Source organism: Dicentrarchus labrax, unplaced genomic scaffold (genome assembly GCF_905237075.1).
Source record: "Dicentrarchus labrax unplaced genomic scaffold, dlabrax2021, whole genome shotgun sequence".
Lineage (NCBI taxonomy): Eukaryota > Metazoa > Chordata > Actinopteri > Moronidae > Dicentrarchus > Dicentrarchus labrax.
The window spans coordinates 89749-117047 of record NW_026136999.1 but is presented as its reverse complement, the minus strand read 5'-3'; the positions used below and the strand labels follow the sequence as shown (position 1 = coordinate 117047).

The 27299-nt window shown below is 37.6% G+C and overlaps 1 protein-coding gene across 2 annotated transcripts in view; it reads right to left on the bottom strand.

Moving 5' to 3' along the window:
* Positions 1-14898: 14898 nt before the first annotated feature.
* prkd1 (protein kinase D1) overlaps positions 14899-27299 on the bottom strand; it is a 50334-nt gene continuing 37933 nt past the window's right edge. For both annotated transcript variants that reach the window (XM_051395823.1, XM_051395822.1), the window contains exons 18-21: positions 24390-24550; positions 24085-24191; positions 21254-21339; positions 14899-20534 (exon numbers count right to left, since the gene is read on the bottom strand). In XM_051395823.1, coding sequence (XP_051251783.1) covers positions 20304-20534; positions 21254-21339; positions 24085-24191; positions 24390-24550 — 585 coding nt within the window. In that variant the 3' untranslated portion in view covers positions 14899-20303. The remainder of the gene's footprint in view (positions 20535-21253; positions 21340-24084; positions 24192-24389; positions 24551-27299) is intronic.

Below are 27299 nucleotides of genomic sequence, written 5' to 3'. Positions count from 1 at the left end.
ACGGCCAAACATCAGGCACATATATGTATTTTACATGTTTATCTGATAAATATATATATTTATATTTCGCTGAGGACTAATGTGACTAACAAATAAACATCTGATACTGAAAACAACTTCATACCATTCTGAAAACATTAAAGGACGAGCCCCCAAAATATTAAACTCCGAACATGAAACAGAAATCAGAAAAGCAGCTACATTAGCAGTTAGCTGAGGCAGAGCAGCCGGAGGACGTCAGAGGAAAAACCAGACAATATTTTCTCCATAAAATCTGATCCAGTTTCACCCAAATCACTGATAAAGCTAGCTAACTAATGAATCTTCGCTCTGTGTTGCTAACAGTTGAGGATTGATTGACGGGTGGATGTCAGGATATTATTGGTTGAAATCAGTCAGTTCATGCTTATGTAAGCACACGTCACATTTTGTTTTACAGAAAAGAAAAAGAAAAAAGAAACAATGATTGGAGTTTAATATAAAAATACAAATAGATTGCGTTTATGTAACATATTTTAGCATAAATTGTTAAATATCGGAACAATAAAACAGGATGTGATCTTAAAGGGTTAAAAAGTAATTTTTTATTTCACCTGGACTTCAAGGACATAAAATAAGTGATATTTAAATTCCAATATTAATTATTAATCAAATTTCACAGTTAAGCAGTCAGTTGCTTTTATGACTAAAAACCTTTAGTCTTCCAGTTGACTGCCTGTATTTGGACCAATCGATTATATAATATATAATGATCACTATGACTCAACGCTAAAATTATCAAAAAATCAGCTCAATTTTCTTGCCAAAAATAAACCTCATGACTCATTTAAATGGGTCTTTATACAGCGGAGATCAAACACGCAGGAACACGCAGACGTGCGACTTCCCTCAAATGTCAAAGTAAAGTGAGTCGAGGCCGCGAACGGCGTCTGATCCGGGAACAGTCGGTCCCGTTAATTCTCCTCCACGCTGTTACTGCACCTCTCCTCTCAGATCACCTCCATCGTCTCTCCGTAAAGGTCACCGCCAATCGTTTCACTCTTTTCTCCACTAAATGAGTTTTTCACCTTCGGCAGCCTCTGAAACACAGCGAGCGTCAGAGAACGGAAAGAGGAAGAAATCTCCTGAATATTTCAGTTAATCACCTCCGACTCGCCAATGAATTACTTAACACTTTATGCAGCAAATTTGAAAGAGATGAGTTGATGTGGCGCACGGTGTGGCGTTCAGGGCACCCAGGGAAAAGTACGGACATTATTTGACATCATCAGCTAAGATTCAGGTTTGTGTCGATGATTATGGTTTATATGTTCAACCATGAACACACACTACTTTGTTATAGTCCAAATACTGAGCGAACATTCACTGAAGAGAAGGAGTTGAAAGCTCCAGAAAGAGCTAATAAGTGGGTTAATTAGTTAGTAGTAGCCTTGCAGTCCCCTAAGGTTGTTTACCATTTAGTGTAAAGAAAAGCAAGATTTATATTAAGCATATGGTGTCTTCTCCTTTAGTATAATCTTTACATTTCGTGTTGTTGTACAGTTAGACTACCGTTGTATTTTAGCCTTAATATCTGCAGGTTAATCCCTCCAGGAAGTCGCAATATTGTGATCGGAACAATTATTGCAAATTCAGCAAATCCCTGTAAATTCTGCACGACAACTTTTCCACAAATTTCATCAATATTTGTAGTTTCATAACAGTTTAACGCCCGTATGTCACATTGTGTCGTACATCTGTTTTTATTCTCACAGGAAGAAGTTGCCTTTGATTTTTAATTAATTATACAGAGAAAAAACATCGTAACATGCACCACAATGTTTTAGAAATGCAGCATTTTTCACAATCGCGAAAAAAAAGCAGAATACTGCTCAAATATATTCGTAAAGCACAAACCTATATTTTCGGTGATATTAACAGAAACCTGGGGTCAGAAACAACAATTTTTTGCAGCCGTGGTACAAGTTGAAAACATATAATGCTCCCAAATAAATTATTTAGCTAATGAAACCAAGTTGGACGTGAAGGTAATTCTCAGGAGAAAAGGTTATATTAGCTTTCTAATTTAGCAGCTAGCATCTCTGATTGGTTCGGGGGAGTGGAGTCACCCGGAGAGACGGAGAGACAAAGAGTGGTTTAATTCCCTCAGTGAAGGCCAGGAGCTGCATGAGAAACCAATCTGAGAGCTATTATCTTCCCTTCTCTCATCAAATTGGAAGCAGGTCTGATTTGGCCTTAATCGAGCTAATCTCCCCCGCTGCTCCTTCACAAAACTGGCTGCAGCTCAAATCATTTCCCTGCCTGAGGAAGAATATTGGTCATTTTCTTTTAGCACCAGGACTCTTATTAAGAGCCATCTCTAATTTTCTCTGTGTCTCACCGAAGGGTTCACGGGAGGAGGAGGAGGAAGGGGACCGGGCGTCGGCACGTGATTGCCGTTACCTAGACGACGGTCCGGCAGTGCCCCCGGGATCATGGCCGGGCGGGGTGATGGAGAGCAGAGGGAGAGCTGAAATTGCATTCCATTAGTGCTAATACGGAGACATTAAGAGTCTGTCTGAAGCACGGCCGCTTAACGATTACGGTCACTAATTCATCCAATCAGCTTGCGAGCAGACGCTTCATGAAGTCATAACGACCTCGCCGCCTCTCCTTCACCGGCTATTACCGGAGTGATTGACAGCAGCCAGGGCTTTTGTTTTATACGGAGTGAGACAGGAGAGAGAAAGGCCAGGAGGAGAAACATCACCGTCACTGCCACAAGAGGCTGTTTGATTTCTCCTCTGACAGCTCTCAGTATTAAAGGACCATACCGGGGATTTAGTTTCTAGTTACGAATCACCTGGTTCCTGTTGATCCAAAGTTAAACTGAAACTAATCCATCATAATAAACATTTAATTTACAGGGACTAACTGTAACTAAAGGCTGCTGTACAATTATCTGTGTGCATAAGTTCATATTTATAAATGAAAACTACATAACACTGCACACTGGTTGCAGTTTAAGTCATTGGTACATTAACAATTACACCGTGGCGTTCGAGGATGGGAGGGAATCAATACAATTATATATATATACATAATAATATTTATCCTGTGAAACCAAAGATTTATTTATTTATTTATAAGTACATTTAAGTTCTTTACTATTAACCTACTATTAATTTCAGGAGCCTGAATATACAAAGAAATATAAGACTATAAGACAGGACAGGTGAAGATAGTAAATAGATAGACCCGGGCCACTGCTGCAAGGACTCACACAGGGCACAAGTTCTACCGGGCGAACCACCGCACGACCCTGGCACCAAAAATGAATCCCATCCAGACATGTGTTAAGACATATATACAATGTCTTCTACAGAAAAAAATATAATTTTCCTTCATCTAAACATCATTCAAACATCACACTGTAGGAACAAGAAGAAACACTGAGTTCGGACTGGAGCGGACTTATATTTCCGTAGCACCCGTATTTCAAACCCTTTTAAACTGATGTGCTGCAAAATCACCGGCCTATAAATTCAGGGGCCTTAAAGCTGGATGTCGACTTACCACGACTACAATCTTTCTCTTAATCAAACCTGAACTAATCCCCAATTGAACTCTTGTTGCTGTTAATGTATACTGTGGAAATAATTAATCAAAAAATTGTATAATGGAACATTAATTTAAAGGTTTAAAATCATCCAGTAGTAAATATTGTATTTAGGATTCATACATTTATGTTTTCCTGCTGCTTTTACTTGAACCTTTGATTGGGCCCCAAAAAAGAAAACAGTCTAAGACCAAACGAGACTTTTACATATATATCATTATATATCATTATATTCGGTATGAGTAATTTTAATGTTGTTCTGTAAAGCACTGTGTCACCTTTTTATTGCAGTACTGTATAAATAAAGCTTACAATTCACCTTTTTGACTATTGAGGAACATCTAATTGTTGTGTAGGAATTAACATTATACTGAATGTATTAAGACAACAAGTAAACATGCACATATCAACAGCAAATTAAAACACATGAAAGAGATCTATAATAAACGCCTTTTCTAAATATGAGCCTGCTTCTCTCTGCTATTGATGTAAATTAAGAATATGCTGAATTTATTTATTAGTTAACCTTAAAAAATATCTAATGAAACAGCAGTTCCCCACACACACACACACACACACAGATCTACAGGTTTGCAGTTGTTGTGGCGAGTAAACAGCGTAAACTGTCGGTCGGTGTGTAGTCAAACCCGACAAAGTCCTTTCAAAACCCTCAAAACAGCAGCGGTGACACAAAATCGATCCGGCTGACAGAACATGAAAGAGAGAGCGAGAGGCCACATGTCGGTCTAACTCAGGAATTTCCCTCACAAAGATCGAGGCAGAATTAATCTGCTCGGAGGAAAGTTTGCCTTCGAGGAAGAAAATCTGACCAAATGTTTTCACATCTGATCAAACAGAGGGAACTTAAAGACACATTTTTCAACCATTTGTAGTTAAAATTCAGAACAAAAGATGGCTGTATTTCCAGGAGAGCCACGTTGTGATGTATTCAGCCTTAAAATGTACATTTTAAAATAGGAACATGCTGATGACTGAAGCTGTAACAGCAGGAGAAGTGAAAAGGCAGCTAATGTAGACAGGTTTCTAAAATACCAGTCCTCCATTAGGGATGTCAGAAATAACTGCGTCTTTCATCCCTGCAGACTTCCTGGATCTATCACAAGCAGGTTCCAGGTACTTCAGGGGGTTTGTGTCCAACCCAACAGGTGAACCTTGAGCTACCTGTCCTCCAGCTGCAATGCATTCTGATCTATGTGTGGTCGCTTGTTGGAAGTCAGTTTGAAGCTCTAAAAGGATTAAACCAAAAGCTAACGATTGCAACAATAAACGCATTATCATTACCTTCCAAAACAAATAAATGTTACAGAAATGATTCAGCAGTTTCCTGACTGGCTGCCATTGGGCGACGGTTTCAGTTAACACCTCTTCTACTACCTTCTGACACTAATTCATCCAGATTTCATTCATTGATTAGTTTAAATTCATTGAAACCTAAAATGCCTGATTTCACAGCAGTTTTTCTATTTAAAAAAACAGAGGATGTAAGAATTGCAAGAACAGTTTTGATGTTTTTTGTATAATTCCTTAAAAACCGAAGGCAACTTGTTTGAGTGAGTAAAATTGGTAGTTTGGTTACGTACGGCGCAGCGTTTAGACAGCTATGATTGGTGAAAGAGGAAGCTACAATGATTGGTCAAATTTACAGAAAAGTTGCAGTAATTATTATTTTTGATTGGTTGAATTTGGAGGGACAGAAAAAAGCTGAAAAGGCAACAGGAGGTTTCTCTCCATGAAAGAATCGTTTCTCTTCTCCCGACTGAGTTTGACTTTGTTTTATGATTCGTTGATCTGATTGGTTGAAGTTCGCTCCTGATAGACGGCCTTCTGAAAGTGCCCGTCCTTTTCCAAACCGTTTCCAGTGACTCTCCAGATGTTTCTGTACAACAAATTTTACTCTGTGACCACCAAATATACCATATACGTCTGTTACTACGGTGTCTTCCACTCTCCTAGCTGAGTTGGTCGGCTGGACTGTGAACAGCTATCTAGCGCTCAGCTAATATTACAAATCTTTTTTTTTAACAAGAAAACGTGATCATTAATCCCATCACTCCAAATGGTTATTAGGAGACCTCCAATTTTATACTGTTTTTATTATCTTTAGCCTGACTCGTAACATTAGCAGCTAACTAGCTGTTGCTAACATTAGGTAACTTAAGACGTGACTGTAACCAGCGTGTAACCATCTCCAAAATGTGGTTGTTTTTTCAACATGGGTTAGCCTAGCACGTAGCATATCTAGGTACAGAAAAGGAGGAAGTTGACCGAGGCTTGCTCAACTGTAATTGGAGCAGAGCAAAAGGGGGCGGGGCTTAGGACAGAGCAAATGGCGCCACCTTCTGCTTATCTGCAGAATAACTCGAAACTAAAATTTGTGATATATCTGGACGAACAATGTCGTTCAATCAGAAAATGTTTGTTGTATTTGAAGGCAACAACCCGTTCAGGTTTGAGGACTCGATGATTTGTTGCTCATGTTTCCACCCGTTGTCTGAGCTGCAAGGTTTATGGCCACAGTTCGTGGTGCCTCTACAGATAAACACAGGTTGTTTTAGGCATTTGAAGACTGATGCTGTTGTTTTTGTGGTCTGCGGGCATTAGGTGGTTATCAATAGGGAATAGAAATATATGAAACTGTGGCCGACTGTGAAAATACATCACCATCATGTTTCTTTTTGACAGCGTTTTAGGGCAGATTTTCCCTTCCAACATGCCACATCTTGCCTCCATCTCATTTATCATCTTTCCTCTGCATGTGTGCATCAGGTCATTTCCTCCGTCCTCCTGCTGCGATCAATAATGTTTCATCTCATCTTCGATGAAGCCGCAAACAACAAACATCTGAGAGTAGAAAACAGCCGCTCCGAGATGAAAAACGACTCGACGGCGGGGCGATAATTGTGAGGCTCAATTCATTTGTTTTTACTCGTCTGTTGTCTTTTCCGCCGCCGTGTGTAATCAACATGCGAGCGAGCATGGCGGACAGACGGAGGGATGAGGGAAGGATGGAGGGAGGGGTGTTCATGTTGTCTAGCCTCATTTTGTTTCCTAACAGACACAACTAAATCACTTCGACGTGGGAAAACTGTTGTATTTGTGTGTCGTCATCGGGTGATGCTGCCGGTGCCAACAGAGAGAGGCTGAATGAAGGAGTTACTACGGCAACAAACCCATCATCCCTCTGTCTGCCAGGGAGAGAGAGAGATGGAGAGAGGAAAGTGAAAGACGGTGAGAGGATGAAGAGGAGGGAGAGAAGAAAAGAGCGAGAGATGAAGACAAAGAGACAGTGGATGAGAGATTGTGTGAGACAGCGACAGAAAAAACTGAAATAAAAAGAGGCTGAAAGGTGCCGAAAACAGAGATAAAGAGCCAGAGAGAACAATCCTGTCCTCTTTTTCTCCCTTTATACGCCACGTTTTTCACTGTTTTTCCAACAAAAAGAGAAAAGAAACAATAAAATTTGCTGTTTCTAAAGAGCACTAACTTTTGCTTTAATATTACAGGTTTTATATTTCATTATTTCTGCAGTGGCAGTAACGTGTGCTGCTGTCCGTCAGAGACATTCGAGTGGTTGTTGCTTTATGCTGATTTATATTTGGGCTGCAGCAATAAATCAGGATCAATATCGGACGTTAACTACACCGCTCATTCAGGCCGTGTGAGGATTTTCACGATTATCGTTAGAATACAAGTTCAGCAGTGTTTTTTATATCCATAATATCATCCATCTCGAGTAACACTCATTTGTTCGTTACTCACGATTCGGTACAATTAACAATTTTCTATTTTCTAAATCTAAAGTGCACAAAACACCACATATTTCAGTTTTGTGCAGTGAAACTCACGATTCATTTTTGATTCAAATCTTGAGGTGTTTGTATCGTGATTTTAACGGTTTAGCGTTAACCTCCAGATGTATCACCTGGCTCGTAACTCTTTACGCTCACAGTCGTAACCGTAGATCCTCGAGCCCTTCGCTTCAAACGAAAGAAAAGTTTTGATATATGAAAATACAATATGAATGCTGATGGTGGTTTTGTGTAATTACATTAAATTCCTTTAAAATAAAGATATCAGTGTTTTACTGTTACAGAAACTTTAACCTTTTTGAGTTTATGTTTTTAAAACCTTATTAATTGAAATCTTTACGTAATATTTCTCTATACTGAAGCTGTCGTGTGCCGATATTGTAAACCAAACAAATGTGCAAATAAAAACAAGAGGAAATAAATATCCGTAATAGGTTGAATTGATGCAACCGCAGGAAATAAAATGGAAATATTCTTAGAGAAAAACTGATATTTAAACACTGTAATCCTGCTAATAATCCCCAAAGTCTACTAAATGTAACTGTAATCTGATTACTTCTTCTAGTTACCTTTTCTGTATCCTGAATACGTAACTATATTAATTGTAATCCCCAACCAAGCCTCCTCTGCACTTCCACGCTGTGAATATTTGCTTCGTCTGTTGAAGTCGAGCACGCTCACTCAGAGCTCATCGGAAAATCTGATTTTAAGGGGCGGGGCCAACGAGCATTAATTGTGACATCACAAATAGTCCAGGAAGTAAATCCTGGTCGAGTATGAAACTTCTACAGTGAAAACCACCAGTGCACAGACACTGATTATATATATTACATTATATTCTTTGTATGTATGTCTTAATACGTATCTGGAGGAGATCTTTAAAAGTGCTTTAACTGTATAACATTACTGTGTATTTTAGACTGGAATACAAACAAAAGGGGGCGACTGACGCAGACCAAGAGGGGCCCTTACAGGTCCCTCAAGGGTCCTGGAAAACCTGGACCTTAGAGACTAGTCTTTCACTCATGGAAACACCTGGAAATGGATTAAAATGACCATATATCCTGGAAATGATCTATGTTATCCTGGGAAAATCTTAATTGTACACTAATAAAAAGTCTGTAGATTTTACATTAAAAGACTGTAAACCGTAAATAGGTTAAAGTTTCTGTAACAGTAAAACACGGTGATATCTGATGGCAAAACCTTTATTTATTAGACATTTTAAAGGAATTTATACAGAATAAAGTTGTTTTTTTATATTACAGACTGTAAACTGCACAGAAAACAAGTAAAAACTTGTATTTATACAGTAATAAATCTGAGACCACTGTTTGTGAGCAACTGCTGACTTATTAACAAGTCCTCTCTGTCCAAGTGTTGTTTTATTATTTTAGTTTATACTGTAATTAAATATATAAATTTATTCCCGTGTGACACTGGTTTGTCAGGAACTATTTTCAGCAGCGGATGAATCCACATTTGGTGCTCTAGAGAGTATTAGGGGCAGCAGGACGGTGTGTAAATAAACTGTAAATAAACTACAGTCTGTGTTAATGGTAATGTGTTTTTAATAGACAATAATGGAGCTAAACAGAGGAAGTACTTGTTGAGTCTGTAGGTAACAATATAGAGTATCTCCAGATTTACAGTAATATTCTGTAAGTTTATTTTAATATCCAGTGTTTTGGAAATATCATATCTAAATGTGCAATAAAAAGCTTTTGAATTTAAAAATGTGAGTGTGGAAGGCAGGAGGAGGCAGATTAAATGATAAAAGAGGGAGAAATAAATCAATACAGCGGAGAGGGTTGAAGAAACAGAGAAAGGGGAATGAAAGGAGAGAGAGAGAGTAATGAGGCGAGAAAATGAGAGCGAGCGAGAGACATATGGTGGCTGGTGGTTTGCAGACTTTTCTGCCTCGCGGCGTCGATCTGACAGCTCGCCTCGCCGCTCCGAACAACACGGGAACACAACATGTAAAAATAGAAATAAAAGGTAGAGACAAAAGGCCGAGGTAGGAAAAGTAAAAGGTAAAAGCAGCAGCGGATCCGTGAGAGCAGACGTCAGGAATAAATATCAGAATCTGAAACCGAAATACGAGAAAGAAAGAAAAACTGGAATCAGCAGCATTTAAAGATAAATATGATCTTATGTTTATACGGTGCGAGATATAATCCTCGAGCAAATCACAGATTAAACCGAATTAATGAAAATATCACAGCAAGAAATTAAAGGGGTTTTAAAAAGGAAACTGAAGCAATAAATAAATAAATCTCAGAAAACATTTCACTGCTTTAACTGCTACATATTTATTTAATGTCTCATCTGCAATTCTCTCATCATTTTTATTCTTTCACACATTTGTTCAATATTCAAATGTCAAAATTAATTAAAATGCACATAAAAGAGAATAATAAAACAACTATTTACATATGAACATTTTATTTCATGTTTCTGAATTGAAGCATGACCTGTGGAGATGTGACATCTTGTGTTTTAAGGGCATCTTCGCACACATAAATATGGGAATTAAAAGACAATAAAGGCAATAAATAAATAAAAACAATATCTAAAACACTACTGAAATCATTTAAAATTATAAAATAATCTGAAAACAAGTTTTATCTATAAATATTGTCTTGATTTTAATTTAGAATTTGTCAATTTCTCCTTATAATAAAAGTTCAATAAAAATAATAAAATGAAGGGTACCTTGTGCTGAATTCAATACAAAATCGAAAGCAGTGAGTTCACACAGGAAATAAAGAAATAAACAACATAAATATGTTTAAAATATAATAATATATATTGTATTTATTGAGATTCATCTTTTATTTCTAGATAATTATCTGCTTGCTTTCATCCAAACTTTAATATTCAAACACTACAAATAACAAACATGTGAATCCTGTATTTTCTGTGTAAATGATTTGAAGTACAGCTGTTTGTCGACCTCCGCTGTAAAGCTACTCTGATGGTTCTCACGTGTGCAGCTTTAATTCCCTGTAGAGCGGTCATTGTATGTGCTGTAGAATAATTGATGAGGTGTTATATGTAGGTTTCTTTATGGTTTGGTTGCTGCCTCAGCAGGCGGACGCTTAACGAGAGTCTCAACACAAAGAATGTGTGTTTTCTTCCTCTTCGTCTTCCTCGGCTGAACGGACCGGAGCGTCTTTCTGCTGCAGAAACTGAACAAATGAACGAATGAACGCCAGAAAAGAGACGACGGGATGGAAATGTTTAAAATAACAAAATGAAACAACAAAAAGAAAATGAATTAAAACTTCCAGCTCACCTGTTTGCACAACATGAAAACATGTAACTTATAAAATATTCTCTAACATTCCTGTTTTAAAATAATAAAGGTAATTTGTTTTTTTATATATTTTATTTAGTAGTTAACCGTTTCTGTCACGTTCATTTTATTATGTATTACTGTTGTTTCAAAGCTTCTGTCACATTTACACAAAGATATCTAAATAAATATGCAGGTTTCAAATTCAGTTATTTCTCATTTTATTCGTCCGAGAGTCGTCGAATTTAAACAAATTCAGAAGAAGAAAGTAATCAAATTAGCACCTAAAACACCCACAATGTGTAAGTTTTATATTGTAGAATATAAACAGCTTCATTAAATGCTCCAAATTCACAAAAAAACCTCAAATAATGTAAATAAAATTAAACAAAAATGAAAACAATTCTCATAATGAGCTTATTAATAATAAGAAGTTGAGGCTTTTTAATCATTAAAATTACAATCGTATGTTTTATTGTTCGAGTTTATTATTTAAGTCAAAACAGCAATTTATTTATTCTTTGTTAATATTGTTTTATTGTTGTTATTTACTTTTTTAAATAACATACAAGTAGTTGAAACACTGGTAGTTTTACAGGTTATTTTCTAAATACAAAGTCACATTTAAAACAAAAATATATTATCATTAATGTTAATATTATAGTTTTTTATTTGTTTCAAATATGGAATGAAATTATTGTGACTGCTACTGGTTTTAACTGTTTAATATATGTATATAATGACAGAATAAGAGAGAATAAGGAGTAAAATATATAATACTGTGAATGCATGTCTAATAAATGTGTATTATTTTGTGTAACAATTATTCCACATATAAGTATATTCTACATAATATATTACTATTATTAATAATAATAATAAGCAGGAGTTTATAAATTAAAACTGAACTAAATCAGATATATTGATTATAAATAAGTGTAACTATGATGACTGTTAGTAACATAATGATTATTATTGCTGGTGTTTTATTATTATAAAGTATTTATGGAGGTTACAGACGACTGCAGCTGCTCTGAATCAACAACTCAATTACACTCTGTGTGTGTGTGTGTGTGTGTGTGTGTGTTTTACACCTGAGTTCGAACTCTCTTCGAACTCGTTGGGAGATAAAATCCGGAGGAGCCGCAGCACGAAGACGCTCGTTCCTCCTAATCGCTGTTTTTCTTTAATCGCTCGCACCGACTCTCTGAAATAATTCAGTTTTTTGTCTTAAACCCGCCTCTCTCTCTCCGTCTCTGTGTTTTTTTAATTGGCATATAGGGAGGCTTGTTTGTTTTTGTTGTCTGCTGTTTCTTAAATGTGTGTGTTCGTGTTCATGTGGCCCCCGGTGTCCCAACAAGCACCGCGGTAGGTGTTGGGAGGCGCTTTCGGCGGCACAAAACACACACAAGAAAATAGATGACAAAGACAGAAATACACACAGGGACAGACACACACAAAAGACAACAAACACACAAAGACTCATACCATGGGAAATCTCACACAAATACACAACTCCAGACACAAATATCCGTTAAAACACACACAAAAGACACACATCCTCACACAGGAGCACACACGCTCAGATGGGAGCCGTTGCCTCTCACGGGGCGCCATCTTGTGGCGGCAGCGACCACCAGAGGGACACACACCTGCACAGTTCATCTCCTTTTTACTCTTTAAACTGAGGAAAGTTAACAGCACTGCAGGTGTAAACATAGGGACAGCATTACAGGTAGTTGTTGTTGTTGTTGTTGTTTATGTCAAAGCACAATGATTTGTACATTAATATGTTGTTAAACCTCTGTAGTTATTGCTGTAGAAATAAAAGATTAAAATACAAGTTGTTTGTTTGTAATGGTAGAAAATGTTCCAACTGATTAAATGTAATTATTATTTATTAATTAGTTTGTTTGTGTAATGCAGAAATATTAATGGGGCGACACAAATATTAACTGATTTAATAACTATATTTGCTTGGAAAAAGACCCAAAACTAAGATATTTGAACTTAAAATGATAGTGGCACATTAGTGAAATCAGCCTGTAATCCGACCATAACAGATCTTTTAATTCACATTATTTTATAAATTAATCTAAATGAATGAGTTTGATAACAAACTATTGTGGTAAAGTGTTTTTTAGAGCAACAGCTGGTAAAATATAGCCGTAATATTTCCAACCACAGCAGTAATACTACCAACACTAGCAGCAGTATCAGTAAGATAAGATGCTCATTTGTTGATCTGCAGTAAGAGAAATTCAAGTTTACACAGCAGCACAGGAAACGGATAAAAAATAAATATAAAATAAAATATTTAATACAAAGTATATATACAATAAAGTTGAATATAGTCCAGATGAATAATTGTACATGTACAAAACAAAGAAGAAATGAGTTGTAGTACTATCAGCAGCAGTAGAGGAACTAGAAGTAATCATTTTATTATTGTAACAGCAGTATTATTAACAGTAGTAATACTATAGGCCTAGTACTAGTAGTAATATTAGTGATAGTTATAGTTGCTGTACAACAGTAGTAGTACTCTGCAGCACTAGAGGAAGTAATCATGTATTTACTGTAGTACTCAGTATGTGTAGGAGTATATTACTACCACAGTAGCTGTAATACTATACTAGGCTTTATAGTTGCTGTACTAATATTAACAGTTAAGTAGTAGCACTAGAAGGAGTTAATCTAGTATTTAGTTTTCTTGTACTACACTTATTATACCAGCAGTATAGGTACTATACAGTATACAGTGTAGGTAGTATAGTACTGTAGTTATAGCAGCAATATTACTGATACAGTTGTATTATGTAGCACTAGCAGCAGTAATCATGTATTTACAGTACTGTAAGAGAAGTAATGCCATACTAGGCTTTATAATTGTAGTAGTATTAGCAGCAGTTACAGTACTCGCCTTGTATTTATAGTGTAGTTTATATAGTTGCAGTACTGTCTGTAGTTTCTGCCTCAGTAAATAAAACTGTTGCTGCTGTACAATAGAAGTGTAGAAGAAAGGCGTTATTGTCCCCGTCAGGACCTGGTTTGTGTTCCCCGTGTGAGCCGGAGGGATTACTCGCCGTCTAACCCGTCAGTCGTGTTGTTGACCCTTTCCACTTGTCTCCAAAGAGCCGCTTCCACCCCCCCTCGAGGCCTTTTCTCTGTCGTCGACCATTACCATCAAACTGAACACGGAGGACGACCAGGATGGCTCGCACCGCCACGGCGCTCTTCTCCTGCAGCGCTCCAAGTATTCACAACTTTTACTTTAGTAAAAGTAGTAAAACCACAACGTAAAAGTACTCGTGCATAGTGCAGTCAAAATCCTACAAAGTATTATCATCATAGGACCAAAAGTGAAAGTACTCAGGATAATAAATATATAATATATATAAATGTCATTTTAACCCTTTAAGGTCACATCCTCAGTTTTATTGATCGCCTATTTAACAATTTATGCTAAAAACGTTCCCAAAAACTCTAATTATTTGTATTTTTACATCAATATCATTGTGTCTTCCTGTAAAACAAAATGTGACGCGGGCTTATGTCAGCATGAACTTATTGATTTCAACCAATAATATCAGGACATTCAACCGTCAATTAATCTCTATTAGTTAGCTAGCTAGCTAACAGCATGGCTAGCTAGTGGAGCTCACTGATTACTGTACAAACACAACTTTATCTGTTTGGGTGAAACTGGATCGAGTTTATGGAGAGAATATTGTCTGGTTTCAGCTAGCTAACTGCTAATGTAGCTGCTGTTAGCGTGCAGAAAAGACGGATAATAGCCGAGCTGCTGCTAACGTTAGCTCAGCTTGTTTCTCTGATAACTTAAGATCCAGACGTCCGATGACTAAAATCCTTCATCCGGTTCAAATCTAGAGTTAAAAAGCACCAAGATCTAAACAGTGGATGGTAACAATGTGGCTTCAGACTGGATCAACAGTCAATGTATGACAGCTTCTGGCAGACAACCACAACGCTGACGCAGGCACAAAGGGGATATGGCGCCATCGACAGGCGACCGGTGAAACGCAGCGTTACCTGAATAAAATGAGATTGTTGATAACATTAATATAAAAGTACAATATAAGCTCTGGAGTTTATACACTGTTTAATAAAGAAACATTTTAATCCTGTAAGAAATTAAACACATCTCCGAGTTGATTTTAAAATATCTTTATTTAAACATGATCCAGAAAAAAATACATCTTTAAAGTTCCTGCAGAGAGCGAACACTTTGTGAGCACTTCAGGCAGCTTGTTCGGAGCACAGACGCCGGAGGAGTGAAGCCACGTAAGAAACATTCAACCATTCAGCACATGGACACACACTTCAACGCTGGAGGCGAACAGCTCTGAGCCCGAAACACACTCCACCTCACTCCCCTAATACTGTTCATCCTATAGACCAGGATCAGCACAGGCCCCTGACCCACAGACCAGGCTATAAACTCTGAAATCTAATTGGAAAATATTTCTGTGTACTTTCTGAAAATGTATGGAGGTAAAATCCGGTTAAAAGAATACTTGAAGTGTGAAGTTGTGGGTTTTCATGTGTTTTAAAAAGAATTTTTTTTAGAGATATGACCTGTTAACAGAGGTTAAACTCAAGAGCAAGCAAAGAACTGTTAAAATACTAGTTTTTTGAATGGAGTTTGGTTGATCGGGGCTATGCTAACTTCATGAAGTAAAAACATTTGTGTCTGTTCAGGTCTTGAACTCTGAGGACACGAGCCTGAACGTGCCGTCTTCCCCACACAACAATGCAAAAACCCTGAAATAGTCCAGTTTTCTGCATAAAGTTGAATATTTTCAAGTCATATATATATTATATAAGACATATTATATATAATCTCAGTGTGTAAATGTGCTTTCTTTCTGTGTGAACACGCCATAACAAGCCCTTTAATTACTGCTGGTTCTGATGTTTCCATACTGTTTAACGATATAGAAATATAACTTTTATACATTAAATGTAGATCTTAAAATACAATATTTCTGCTGTCAGTTTGTCTGAGGGTAAATTCTGTATCAGAGTTTATTTCTGACTCCTTATATTTAGATTGGGCCACACTTAAATACAAATTAATAAATATATATGAATAAAATCTAACATTTACAGTTTGGTGTATATTTGATTTAGAATATCAAATACTACAAATATACATTATAATGAGGTATCAACAGGTGCGAGTTTCCTGCATCCTCCCATTCTTAAGTTCGAACTCCGGAGGACACGAAACCAAACGTACCACGCTCTGTACAATAAATGTAGATCTCTAAGTCAAATGCCAAATGGTTTGTATAGGAGTTATAGTTATGACTCCTTATACTTACAAACACACTCACCTACAGATTAATAAATATATATCAATGATATTGGACTCCAGAGGTTGAACTCACGAGGACACAAACTCAAACATGGAGAATATACACATTGAAATGAGGTATTAACAGGTGTTTAACCACATCTCATTGTCAATGTTTCCTGCATCCTCCCGTACACAAGTTCGAACTCCCGAGGACACGAGCCCGAACATGGCGAGGTCTGTTTGAAGACTTCCTGTTATAATAGTCCTTACCTTCCTTCAGAAGCAGACTGTAGCACAGAGCTCTTACACCTCCAGTCGTCTACAGTTTCTTTGCAATAGATAACACACACGCGCACACACACGCGCACACACACACACCACTGTTGTACACACAATTACAAAACAAAGTATTTTAACAAATAAGTCACCTCTTTACAGAGAAACACATGAGACAGGTGACATTTTCTGTTCAGGTGAAGCTGAAATGTCAGTTTCAGAGAAGCGTTGATCGGCGTGAGGGAGGCACGAAGAAGACAAGGCCATGAAGGCTTCAGAGAAACAGCCCTTATTTTTAAAATCTATGGCAGTATCGTAATAATATAATAACCCCGATACATGCTGTTCTCCTTTGTGTCTGTATGGGAGGAGTTCAAATTGCGGCAGTTCAACTTTGCCTTGCTTATCGGTAAACAGGCGTCCTGTAGAGCGTGACGGGAGGCCTTTTCTGAACCATTACTGTCCACTGAGCTGCACACAGGGCAATAAACTGTAAACTTTTTAAATTAATTTGCAGTGATCACTACATCCGCCCACCATGTGCTCTGGTGGAAAGAAACTGTAGGAGGGAGGTTTTTTTTTTTTTAAATGAACGCTTAAGTGCCAAAGTATCAAATAAACTGGAAAACAGTTTAAAGTCATGTTCTATGATCTAAGTGCAGAAAATATAAAAAACCTTAATTTTCTTTAGTTTATCAGCTGCATCGAAGCCAGAAACACAGCGAGCCAGAGGGGATGTACTTAATTATTTTAACGAGCTTTTCCCACAAAAACACAGTTTTTAAAGCATCGTAACAAAGTGATGATGTTCTGGTAAAAACAACTATATGTTAAGATCACAAAATAACATGATCATGAGGAGAAAAACATCAAATTAATTTGTGTTTCCTCTTGAAAGTTTTACATTTTCCATTAGATTTTATTGTTTTTTATTTTTTATTTATTTAAATTTGTTTTCAGTTTTCATTGTTAGTTTTTATTAGTTAAATTTTTTTCCTATAATGTGGGTTAAATCTAAGAGCTGCAGAATATGTAAATAAACACTTGTGTGAGGGTAATTGATTTACAGCCAGTCTCAATAAAAAATATGCACCAATGTTTGTTCCAAATGGACTAAAACTAAACACATTTCCTGTATATTTAGATTTACTTTCCACCTTCGAATTTGGGGTTTTTTTGTTCAGTTAACAAACATTTTTCACCCATAGTTTTAGTTTTTATTTTAGTTTTAGATGACTATAATAATCTTTACTGTATCTGGCAAGCTAACGGTGACATGGTACCTACTTTTTCTAAGTTGTTGTCTGCTAGTTAACTAGAAGCAATAGTATGTTTATATCATCAACTCCTGTTTTACAACTGACTTCAAACCATGCTGAATATTTGGAAAAAGATGCAACATATTCCAAACCATTTTCCAGTGTGATCTTGACCTTAAAGTTCTATCCCGTATAAAGGTAGAACAGCATGTATCTGGGCTGTATGTACAGTAAATGTGCTGAGAGACTAACATTCATACTGTTTACAGAAGACGCTACGTAGCATTCAGGTTAAACTCCTGTCGAACCAAAAACAACAGATGCACCATGCTGGAGTTTTCCTTTTTCTTTTTTTAAATTGATAAGAAAAAAGACTCGAACGTTTAATAGCCTTCGGATTCAGTGGCAGGCAGCCATTTTGTTGTTACACCACAGTTGGCGGAGCTGTGCTACTGTCGCCTCCCTGTGGCCCAGACTTGAATTATTTGTTAAATTAAAATCTCACAGATTAAAAAAAAAAAAAAACAATAATCCTGGTGATGCAAAAACATCCACACATTTCTGTAAGCGTTGAGTAACTGTAGATACAGTGCTCGGAAAAATAGAGCCATAAAAATACTGACAGACTATATTTACGTGTTGCGTTTTTTTGGTATTTGTTGGCACTGTTTTTTTTTTTGTTTTTTTTTTTTTTTTGAGCGATTGAGGATTTTCATTCCAAAATGCTACATATCCATTATCAGACAACAAACAGGTACCTGAAACTTTAGAGTTCTCCATCGTTATAGTGAATTATGTTTATTTGGATATCTCCTTTTGGAATGAAACCCCTGACAGTTCATTGCTACCATACAAAATAAAACATCAGGAACTACGTTTGTGAACGCCAGCTGTTAAGTAAAGTTTAAACTGTATGAACAGAAGACATAAATTTAATTAATTATACATTACACGCAAAACAGAAACTTTTTGTCAGGGCTCGAGATGAATGCAGATGCTGATTTTCTTAGTTTTAGTGCTCTCTGGTTGAGAGCTGTGATTATTTTCACTTGATTAACATATAAATTATTTTATTGATAAGCATTTAAACATTTACTCTACACAAAGTCAAATCTAAAAGAAGTTGTAGTAAAATGTATGCCAACTTAATGAAGTCTTACAATAGCAAAGTGATAGAAGAATTTTAAAACTCTTCATAAGTTTTGATTGTATATAAATTATCTTCCTCTCTTTCATTGTTTACTTAATTTAAAGCCGTGGCTTGTTTCCGTAACTTGGCTGTAATCATCAGTGCAAAGTCTTGTATATAGAAAAGTGATGATTAAGCGAGAGGCACAAACCGGGAAGTTTCGTGTTTTCCGAATGTAAATCAAAGCTGATTTATTTTCCTGATTGTCTGAAAGAAGAAGAGCAGTGTTGAGCCTCTCTGATCAATAACTTTATGGCTCAAGGATTAAAACTATGGAAGATCATTGCAATCACCAAAGTAAAAATACTGTTTGTTCAGCATTTCTTAATCAGGGGATCTACACTCAACACCGCTGTATCTTTAAGTTATTGATCCTTGCTTTGTAATTGTTGTAAAGGTTGTTCTTTATTTAACTGAAATCATAAAGATAATTTTATTATTATTATGATTATGAGATATTGATTATTATATTATCAGTACTTGTATTATCTTACAATTATGACAGCATTTAATAATTTTAACAATAAGATTTGTCTCTCCATAATCAGAAGATCCAGGTTTTATAAGACTTTAATTACGAGGTAAATCATTTTGTCTATCTGCTTATTTAATGGAGACATTATAGACACATATTGTTCATTCCTTTGCAACACAAATAAATTAATTTAAAAAAAAATTACCTCTTGATTAAGAAAAAATAATCTTGTGATTACAAAACAAGGTTGTCGAGAATTATGAGATTAAATATTCTACCCAAGAAAGTTATAGTAAAATGTACGGTGGCCGAGAAAGATTCGTTTAAAAGTCTACTAGTGATGTATAGAATATAATAACTATGGACACTTTGTGTCTTAAAACATTTAAAATTATTTTCTAACTGCGACATTCTTCCTGCGTAATTACAAAAAAAATCTTGTTAGTACCAGATTAAATAATCTCGTAGATAAAATGATTATAAAATCCTTATCTTGTACTTGCATAAATACTTTTAAAATAATAATTACGAGATCCCGAATTACGCAACAAGGATGTCTTAATTATGAAACAATTAAAGTATTTTTAATCTGTAATAGAAAAGGATTTTCTAATTATGGGTTAAAATAATTAAGAAACAAAACAATGATCAGTTAACTAACTTAATTGCGATATCTTTATTCCTCAAAGACAAAACAAGGATCTCATAGTAACGAGACACAGATCTCGTTAAGGCTCGTAGCTGAAGCTAACTTATCTCATAACTACGAGATACAGAGCGAGTAATTATGATTTTTAATGTCCTTTAGCAAATGCAATGTACTTTCATAGAAAATGAGCTGATTTCAGCTTAAACTCTCGAATATCCTTCAAACACGACCCGTACCTGATTTAATTCAGTTGTGTAGTGAAATCTAAATATTTTGCCATTTTAAATGTTTTGTTACTAAAAATCTTTAAAACGTCTCCTCACTTTTAATTTTTTGTGCTTTTTTAAAATTTTGTTGCAGTTGTTATTTTTTGTGTGAAGTTGGAGCTGAAGGTCTCGTTGGCCCCTCAGAGTTCACTGACCCTCTCACTGAGGGTCTCCAGCTCCTCCTCCTGCTCCTTGTAGCGCTCCACCCCCGACCCACCGTCGCTGCGGGGGCCGTTGGCGAGGTGCGTGGGGTAGTCGAGGCCGCTCAGCTGGGCGTGGTGATGCCAGCGCAGGTCGTCGCTCTCGTGGGTGATGTAGCGCTCATTCATCCGAGACTCCAGGTTTCTCAGGTCCAACCACATCTGGTAGTCCTGGTGGAGAAAACAAACCCTCCCTCAAATATAGCGGCTCCATTGTTGGCACGTTATTTTATTTAGGGTTGAGTTTTATTTTTAGTTAATACGTATTTTACACTGAGAATTACAATGTCAAATGTCATGTGGCCCAACAGAGCTTACAATATTTGAAACCCTTGTTAGACCCTTTGATTCAGCTAAGAAAGACAAAGATCACCAGAATAAAATATATAAAATGTGTTTGGTTTGTCCGTTCTGGGCCACCGTAGAAACATGGCAGACTCATCCAGAAGAGGACTCTGGTAGATAAAAACGTCTCATTCTCAGGTAACAGAAACACAACAGGTCAGCAATGAACAGACAGAAACAAATGTTTTGTTCATGCACTCTGAAATTTAACTTGAAAATCTTAATGTTATTTTTACTTTTGGACAAACTAGTTAAATCAAAATGTTGAATACAGACAACGTAAAACATCAAACCCTGAAGTCTTGTGTTAAGTTGCGTTATTGAGCTTTTTACCCCAGAACATGTACTTTAATGTGGTTTTCATTGTTAACTGTGGGTCTCTTTTAATCTGGTATTAACACTAGTTATTATTGTAGTAATAAAGTTTAATACAATGAGTCAACATCTTCAGCTTCCTCATTCAGTCTGGCTGTGAGGTGACTGAATGTTTCCTCTCAATAATTAAACATTTAAATTAAAGGTGTTTTTGATGGTTTGCATCCTACCTGTAACCAGGGGTGACTGAGGGTCTTGTCGACGCTGTATCTCTTCCTCATCTTCACCTGCAGCAGGTTGTTAATCAGGTCGATCGCTGCCAGGAAACAAAGGAGGAGAAAAGGAGGAAGTGATGAGTGTTGTTAAAGCAAAGGTCCAGCAGAGGGATGATGGAGGAGGAGGAGGATGTAGCCCCCCCCCACCTGTGGTGAGGGGCCAGCCGGGGCTAATGAGCAAAGCTAACATGATGTTAACATTTCTTCAGGGGTCAGCGGTCTGAACAGCTCTGGGACCCCGCGGCCCCTCAGGTCTACGGGGGCCTCCATCGCTTGGCATTATGCACATGAATGGACCACCACATGAATACCCCCGAATCTGTCTGTCTCTCTTTCCAAGAACTACCCGCTCCTCCTTTCTGCCCCTCATTCCTCTTTCTCAGGGGAGTCACATGACCCTCTTTAATCTTTTCCTTTTAAAGTGGGGCCGAAGGATGGCGAGCTCAGAGCGAGAGAAGTGTCGAACAGACGGGATGTTTAATGCGTGATCGTCTCTCTTTGTGATAATTCTCATCATTTATTCAGGATTTTATTCTAATTTCTTCTGTATGTGAGCACAAACACCCATTTACACCCGGTATTAAACACAAACTGTATCTGGACACGTTATCCAGATTAGGAAGAAAACTTATGTAAAAGAGTTGTGATCAAACTGGATGTAGTCGGGTTGCATTGTGTGTGGATCTACAGATATTAATAATTATTGATTATGTGTCTTTTCTGTGCCATGAAAGCGGCAGAAGATGCCGATCTCACAGAGACGTATCGCTCGAATCCGCCACCAACAAAACCAATGTTCCTTCGGTACGATGCGCCTGTCGTCTGCTCGCCGTCGTGTTATTCAAACGTTTTTTAGAAAGTTTGACAAAATTATGCATAACTTCCTCATTTGCTTCTGCTAACTTTAGCAGCTAACTCAAACGGAGATTAATGTGCTTCTTTCATATCACGTAACGTACACCTGGATCGCTGTGATTGACACAGTTTGGCCAGTAGTGGAGGGTAAACCAAAAGTTACCTCCTCTTTGAAACGAAGCGCTTACTCATCTAGAGCTCGACGTCGTGGCTTGAATCCGCTGAAGGCAGATTTCTGAAGGGAGGACAAATATTAAGAACTTGTCTTTGACTAAAGAAACACAAAACTCAGACTTTTTAAGGGAGTCTGGGGCTGATTTTCTGCCACTCAAATTACTAACAGGTACAGGTTTTAATGTCTCAACAGGAACATTATGATACCAGGTGTAAACAGGGTGAACGTTCACATTATAAAACTTATAAAACAGGTTAATCCTCCACTGTTTTGTGGTGGAAGCTGCATAATACTAATTCTGTTGACGAGACAAAATGTGATTTTTGACATAAAAGAGGTGGAGTTGGAAAAGTGCCCTAACTTTAACTTCTTTATCCGAGTGTCTACATTAAAGACTTCGGTGGTGTTTGCATGTGGGCAGAGGGAGAAATGAGTTCTGTAACAGGAGCCCTTTAAAGTGTCTTCTCTTAAAGTGATCTTTGAAAATGCAGATTTGTTGACGCACTAAGACTTTATTCCCTGACATTTAATCCTCCCGCGGCTGACAGAAAACGACTTTTACAGCATTTATTTTGAAGCGCATCTGAAGTCGCTCTGGCGGGATGAGGAGGTGGAGGGAAGGTTAAGAGCGCTTCGGGGATCCGGCCGCCGGAGCGAGTGAGTCAGGCTGATTTAAATCTGTCTTGCAGTCAAACAGGACAATTCCAGCCAACAAACACACAAGACGGACGCATTTAGAGACAATGACGACAACAACATGAGTCACGCAGCAGCAGCAGCAGCGAGCGGCTCAGACTGACTTCAAGGACACCAGAAATAATAACCTGTGCTGATGTTAGACGACCAAATAAATAACCAGCGAGTCACACAGGAAACATTATAGGGGAGGTTCACACTGTTTATATGTGTTTGTATAGGAAAGATGATGCTCTAATCTAACATCTTTATTACTGAACATTTAAATACTGACTGTTAAGAATAATCTCATTTTGGTTTCTAGCTGGAAACACTTTAAATTGATTAAAATGATCAAATATCCTGGAAATTAACTGTGTTGTTCTGGAAAATCTGTAATCTGTAAATCTATATTTTACCTAACAGCAGCTACATTAGCAGTCAGATGGGAAACCAGACAATATTCTCTCCATAAATTATGATCCAGTTTCACCCAAATCATTGATAAAGCTGTGTTTGTACAGTAATCAGTGAGCTCCGCTAGCTAGCCATGCTGTTAGCTAGCCATTTTACATCAAACATTAACGTTTCAAAATACGCAAAGTCTGGAGTCTGCCTGCACTACAACTGGACTCTGGGTTGCCAGGTTGTAGTGTGTGGACTGGGTGTAATAGACGTATTTATTATTTATAATAAAGTTTCGTCCACGCAAATTACACGAGTTTCAAACTAAAGGAGGTCGCCGGGAGATGGCCTTGAAATATGGTAGCGTTGGTACGATAGCACCGAACTCGAGGCTTCAAAACGGTGCTGCATTAACAATGGGTGACGTTACGATAAGTTTACACTTGGTTGTCATCCACCGTGATACACTATACAGGATATCACCATCCTATGTTTGTCTGGTCAGATTATCATCAGACTGATAACTAGTAATATAAAAAGAAATATGAGTCAACATACACAAACTGTACAGCTTTATGGTTTATGGATGTAGCCAGTAAGAAACAAGCTGTAGGTGATTGCTGTCCTTTATAGTTCGGTAGTCGAGGTTGTAGCTGATGATGGTTTCTTTACGTACCTTCCTGGGAAACTTTCTTCCAGGGATGAGGAGGGTACATAAAGGCAGCGTTCTGGATCTGATCGTTAATATCTTCATCTTCATTGAAAGGGAAAGTCCCACTGAGACTGCAGAGAGAGAGTTTAATAGAAAATACAGGAATTATATCAGAGGACTTATGTATGATGTATATGAGGTAAGGCGTTCATCATCCTGGAGGGAAAAAAACTAAGACAAACGCACCTAAAATAAATGAGCAAAAAAGCAAGAAAAACAGAAAATAAAATAAAGTCATGAAACTAAAATCTCCCCGTCAGCGTTCCTACCTGACGTAGATGATGACTCCGACTGACCACATGTCCAGAGAGCGGTTGTAACCTTTGTTCCTCAGGACTTCGGGGGCGAGATATGCTGGCGTGCCAACCACCGAACGCCGGAACGACTTCTCACCGATGATCCGAGCAAAACCAAAGTCACAAAGCTTCACCTGAAACAAGAGCATGGAGGTGTGTTATAAAGATTAACTGTTTCTTTTGAAAGAGAAACACACACAGGCTGGATCAGGAGTTTAGTCTAATTAGCATTCAGCACATGAGCTGAGCGAAGAGGAACGTTAACTCTAGTCACCGATTTTGGTGAAACTGGATTGTATTTTAGCTGGCAACAAAGCTGTTAACCCTTTAAGCGCCAAAGTCGCAAAATTGCGACAGGACGCGGTACTGACTCAAACAGCTGTTTTCTCCTAATAGAGCGTTATATCTCATTCATACTCCCCTCCACTAGTTGGCAGACATCCCGTACTTAGACCTTAGCTCAGAAAAACGTCATGTTTTAATGCAAAATGTTTGAGGAAGTCCCGTCCAAACTGTTGGGCGAGAAACCGGAAATAGTGCGCCACGGCGCTATTTATGCTGAAGCGGTATTGCTGGATTTAGGAGTTATTGAGACGACGTGAAAGAAAATTGCAAGCAAAAAGTTGACGCTTAGGGAAGTGATGGGTCTCCTATTCACTGACTCTGACTCTGAAGGGGAAAATCTACCTTTGGGAGATGACGGTCAGTCGTTTAGTGAGCGTGATAGTCACGGTGCGTCTTTGCACCGGCGCTGCCGGGCAGAGCAAGGAAAACACACAAGCACAAACACACGACCCTTTGCCCAACATAGGTGGGATTACTACACGAACTCGTAGTATCAGTAAGGGAGCTAATGGATGTGGTAGAAGTAGTGGGGGTGGTGAGAATAGCGCTGGGACCAGCGTTCGTTTTCACTCTTTCTACAGCGCCGGTCACAGTGCGTCCATGCGTGGCAGTGGCGCAGCCATCCGATGCAGCAGTGGTGTGCCTGTCCACTTGTTAGGCTATGTGGTGGGGTCTCAATATTGTTCATATTGTCTCTGTACCGTGCCTTGCAATGAGAGGTTCCACACTCTACAAATACTACAAACTTTTATCTGGATAGATGGACACAGATTAGGCCTCTGCAGCTAAAAGACGCCTACTGTTATTACTACTGTTATTATTATCATATTATAATGATGATAATAATAATAATAACAATAATGAAGAAGAGAATAAAAAAGAAAAGAAAAAGTGTCCTCCAAGTGGGTAAAAAATCATAAAAGACGCCAACTGTTTACAAGAATTTTGTGGTGTAGTAATAGTTCTAGTTTATGACTGTTGGCTTACAATTTACTTTTACCTCTTCATTTGATATGTGGACAACGTAACAAATAGATGGAGGGGGTTGAATCTGATTAAATAAATTCAACTCTCTTTCAAAATATCAGGTATTTCATGGAAATTATATAATCCAATATGGCCGTCACCATATGACGTCATAATATGCAAATCAGATGGGGAAATTTACTCCCTAGATAAACTTTAGGTCATTCTCAATATTTGTCTCATTTACACTTTGTCTCTATCTCAAACCACTTTCAAGCCAGAGCCTCCTGAAATTTAGATGTCAAAATCTAGTATTAACAAAAACAAACAAATTAAACTTATTGTTAGCTAGCTAGATAATGTTAGCAGCATTCTCCTTCCTGCAGGTTTTTGTGCTAGGCTAGTTAGCGCATATTTGTTAGTTAGTTGGCTCATTAGCAAATGTAGTTTGGTGTTTGGAAATTGATTTTGAGGAGACTGTGTACAATTTTAATTTGATTTTGGATGCACAGAATTAGCTTGAGAGCTTTGTGAATCAGTTAAAGTAGCTGTGGATTAATACCAACATCAAATGTAAGCTGTTTTTGTTAGTTAGCAGCTTATCTAAATGTTTTTGTCCTACAGTAGTAAATATTAGCGTTTGTTAGTTAGCAGACAACTAATTATAAATGTCATTAGTACAAGAAGTTTGGTCGAATCGATAAAAGTAGTTTTGATATTGGCTTTTGTGATGAAGTTTACTCAAATGCAGCCAAAGTTCAGATATCTTTTTAAACTTTATTCTGTTGTTTTGCAGCGTAATAAATTCAGATTATTTGTCCACAAAAGGTTCACATTCTGTGCTCCTGATCGTCTTCCTGCTGTACAGTAAAGAATTTAAAAGGGCTGATATTTTTTACCCCATTACAACCACAGCAGGGGGGAACACACCGGTCAAGTCTTAATTAATCTTGAATCATACATTTTAATTCGCCCTGTTGGCTCCGGTCACTGTTTGGATGGAAACTCGGGAGTGAGGATGAGTGTGATGAAGCTGCTGACAGTGAAGAGCTGTTGGCTGCTATCTTTGCCGGATGATTCACTCGCACTCAGGAGAAAGATGGAAGTGATCGGGGATACGTTGGCTCGCTCCACAGTCGTGTTGTGATGAATCAGTTCTCTGCGGCTCACGTCTATTTTGGGTTATATTGTTGTTGTCAATGCCGTCACTCCTCATTCAAGTGCATATTCAACTGTAGGTGGACCGACACTATTTTCAAGTGTCGACGTTGGTCAAACCGGCAGAAAAGCATCGTTGGCTCATCAGATTTGTTTTGTTGATTGACACGTCTCCTGTACCTGGACTTCTCCAGCTTCGTTAGAGCGAGTTTTATCACTGTCAGCTGTCAATCAACAAACTGCTCCAATGCTAACTGCTGCTAATATCAGAATGTCTTGTTTTTACAATTTTATTTCTTCACCAGTTAAGTAAACAAGAAACATGTGAATAAGACAGCTTTTGAGTTGCTGGAAGGCTAACAGTTTTCCTGCTAAGCTAATTCATGTTTGTCCCGGATATTACAACAAGCTTGA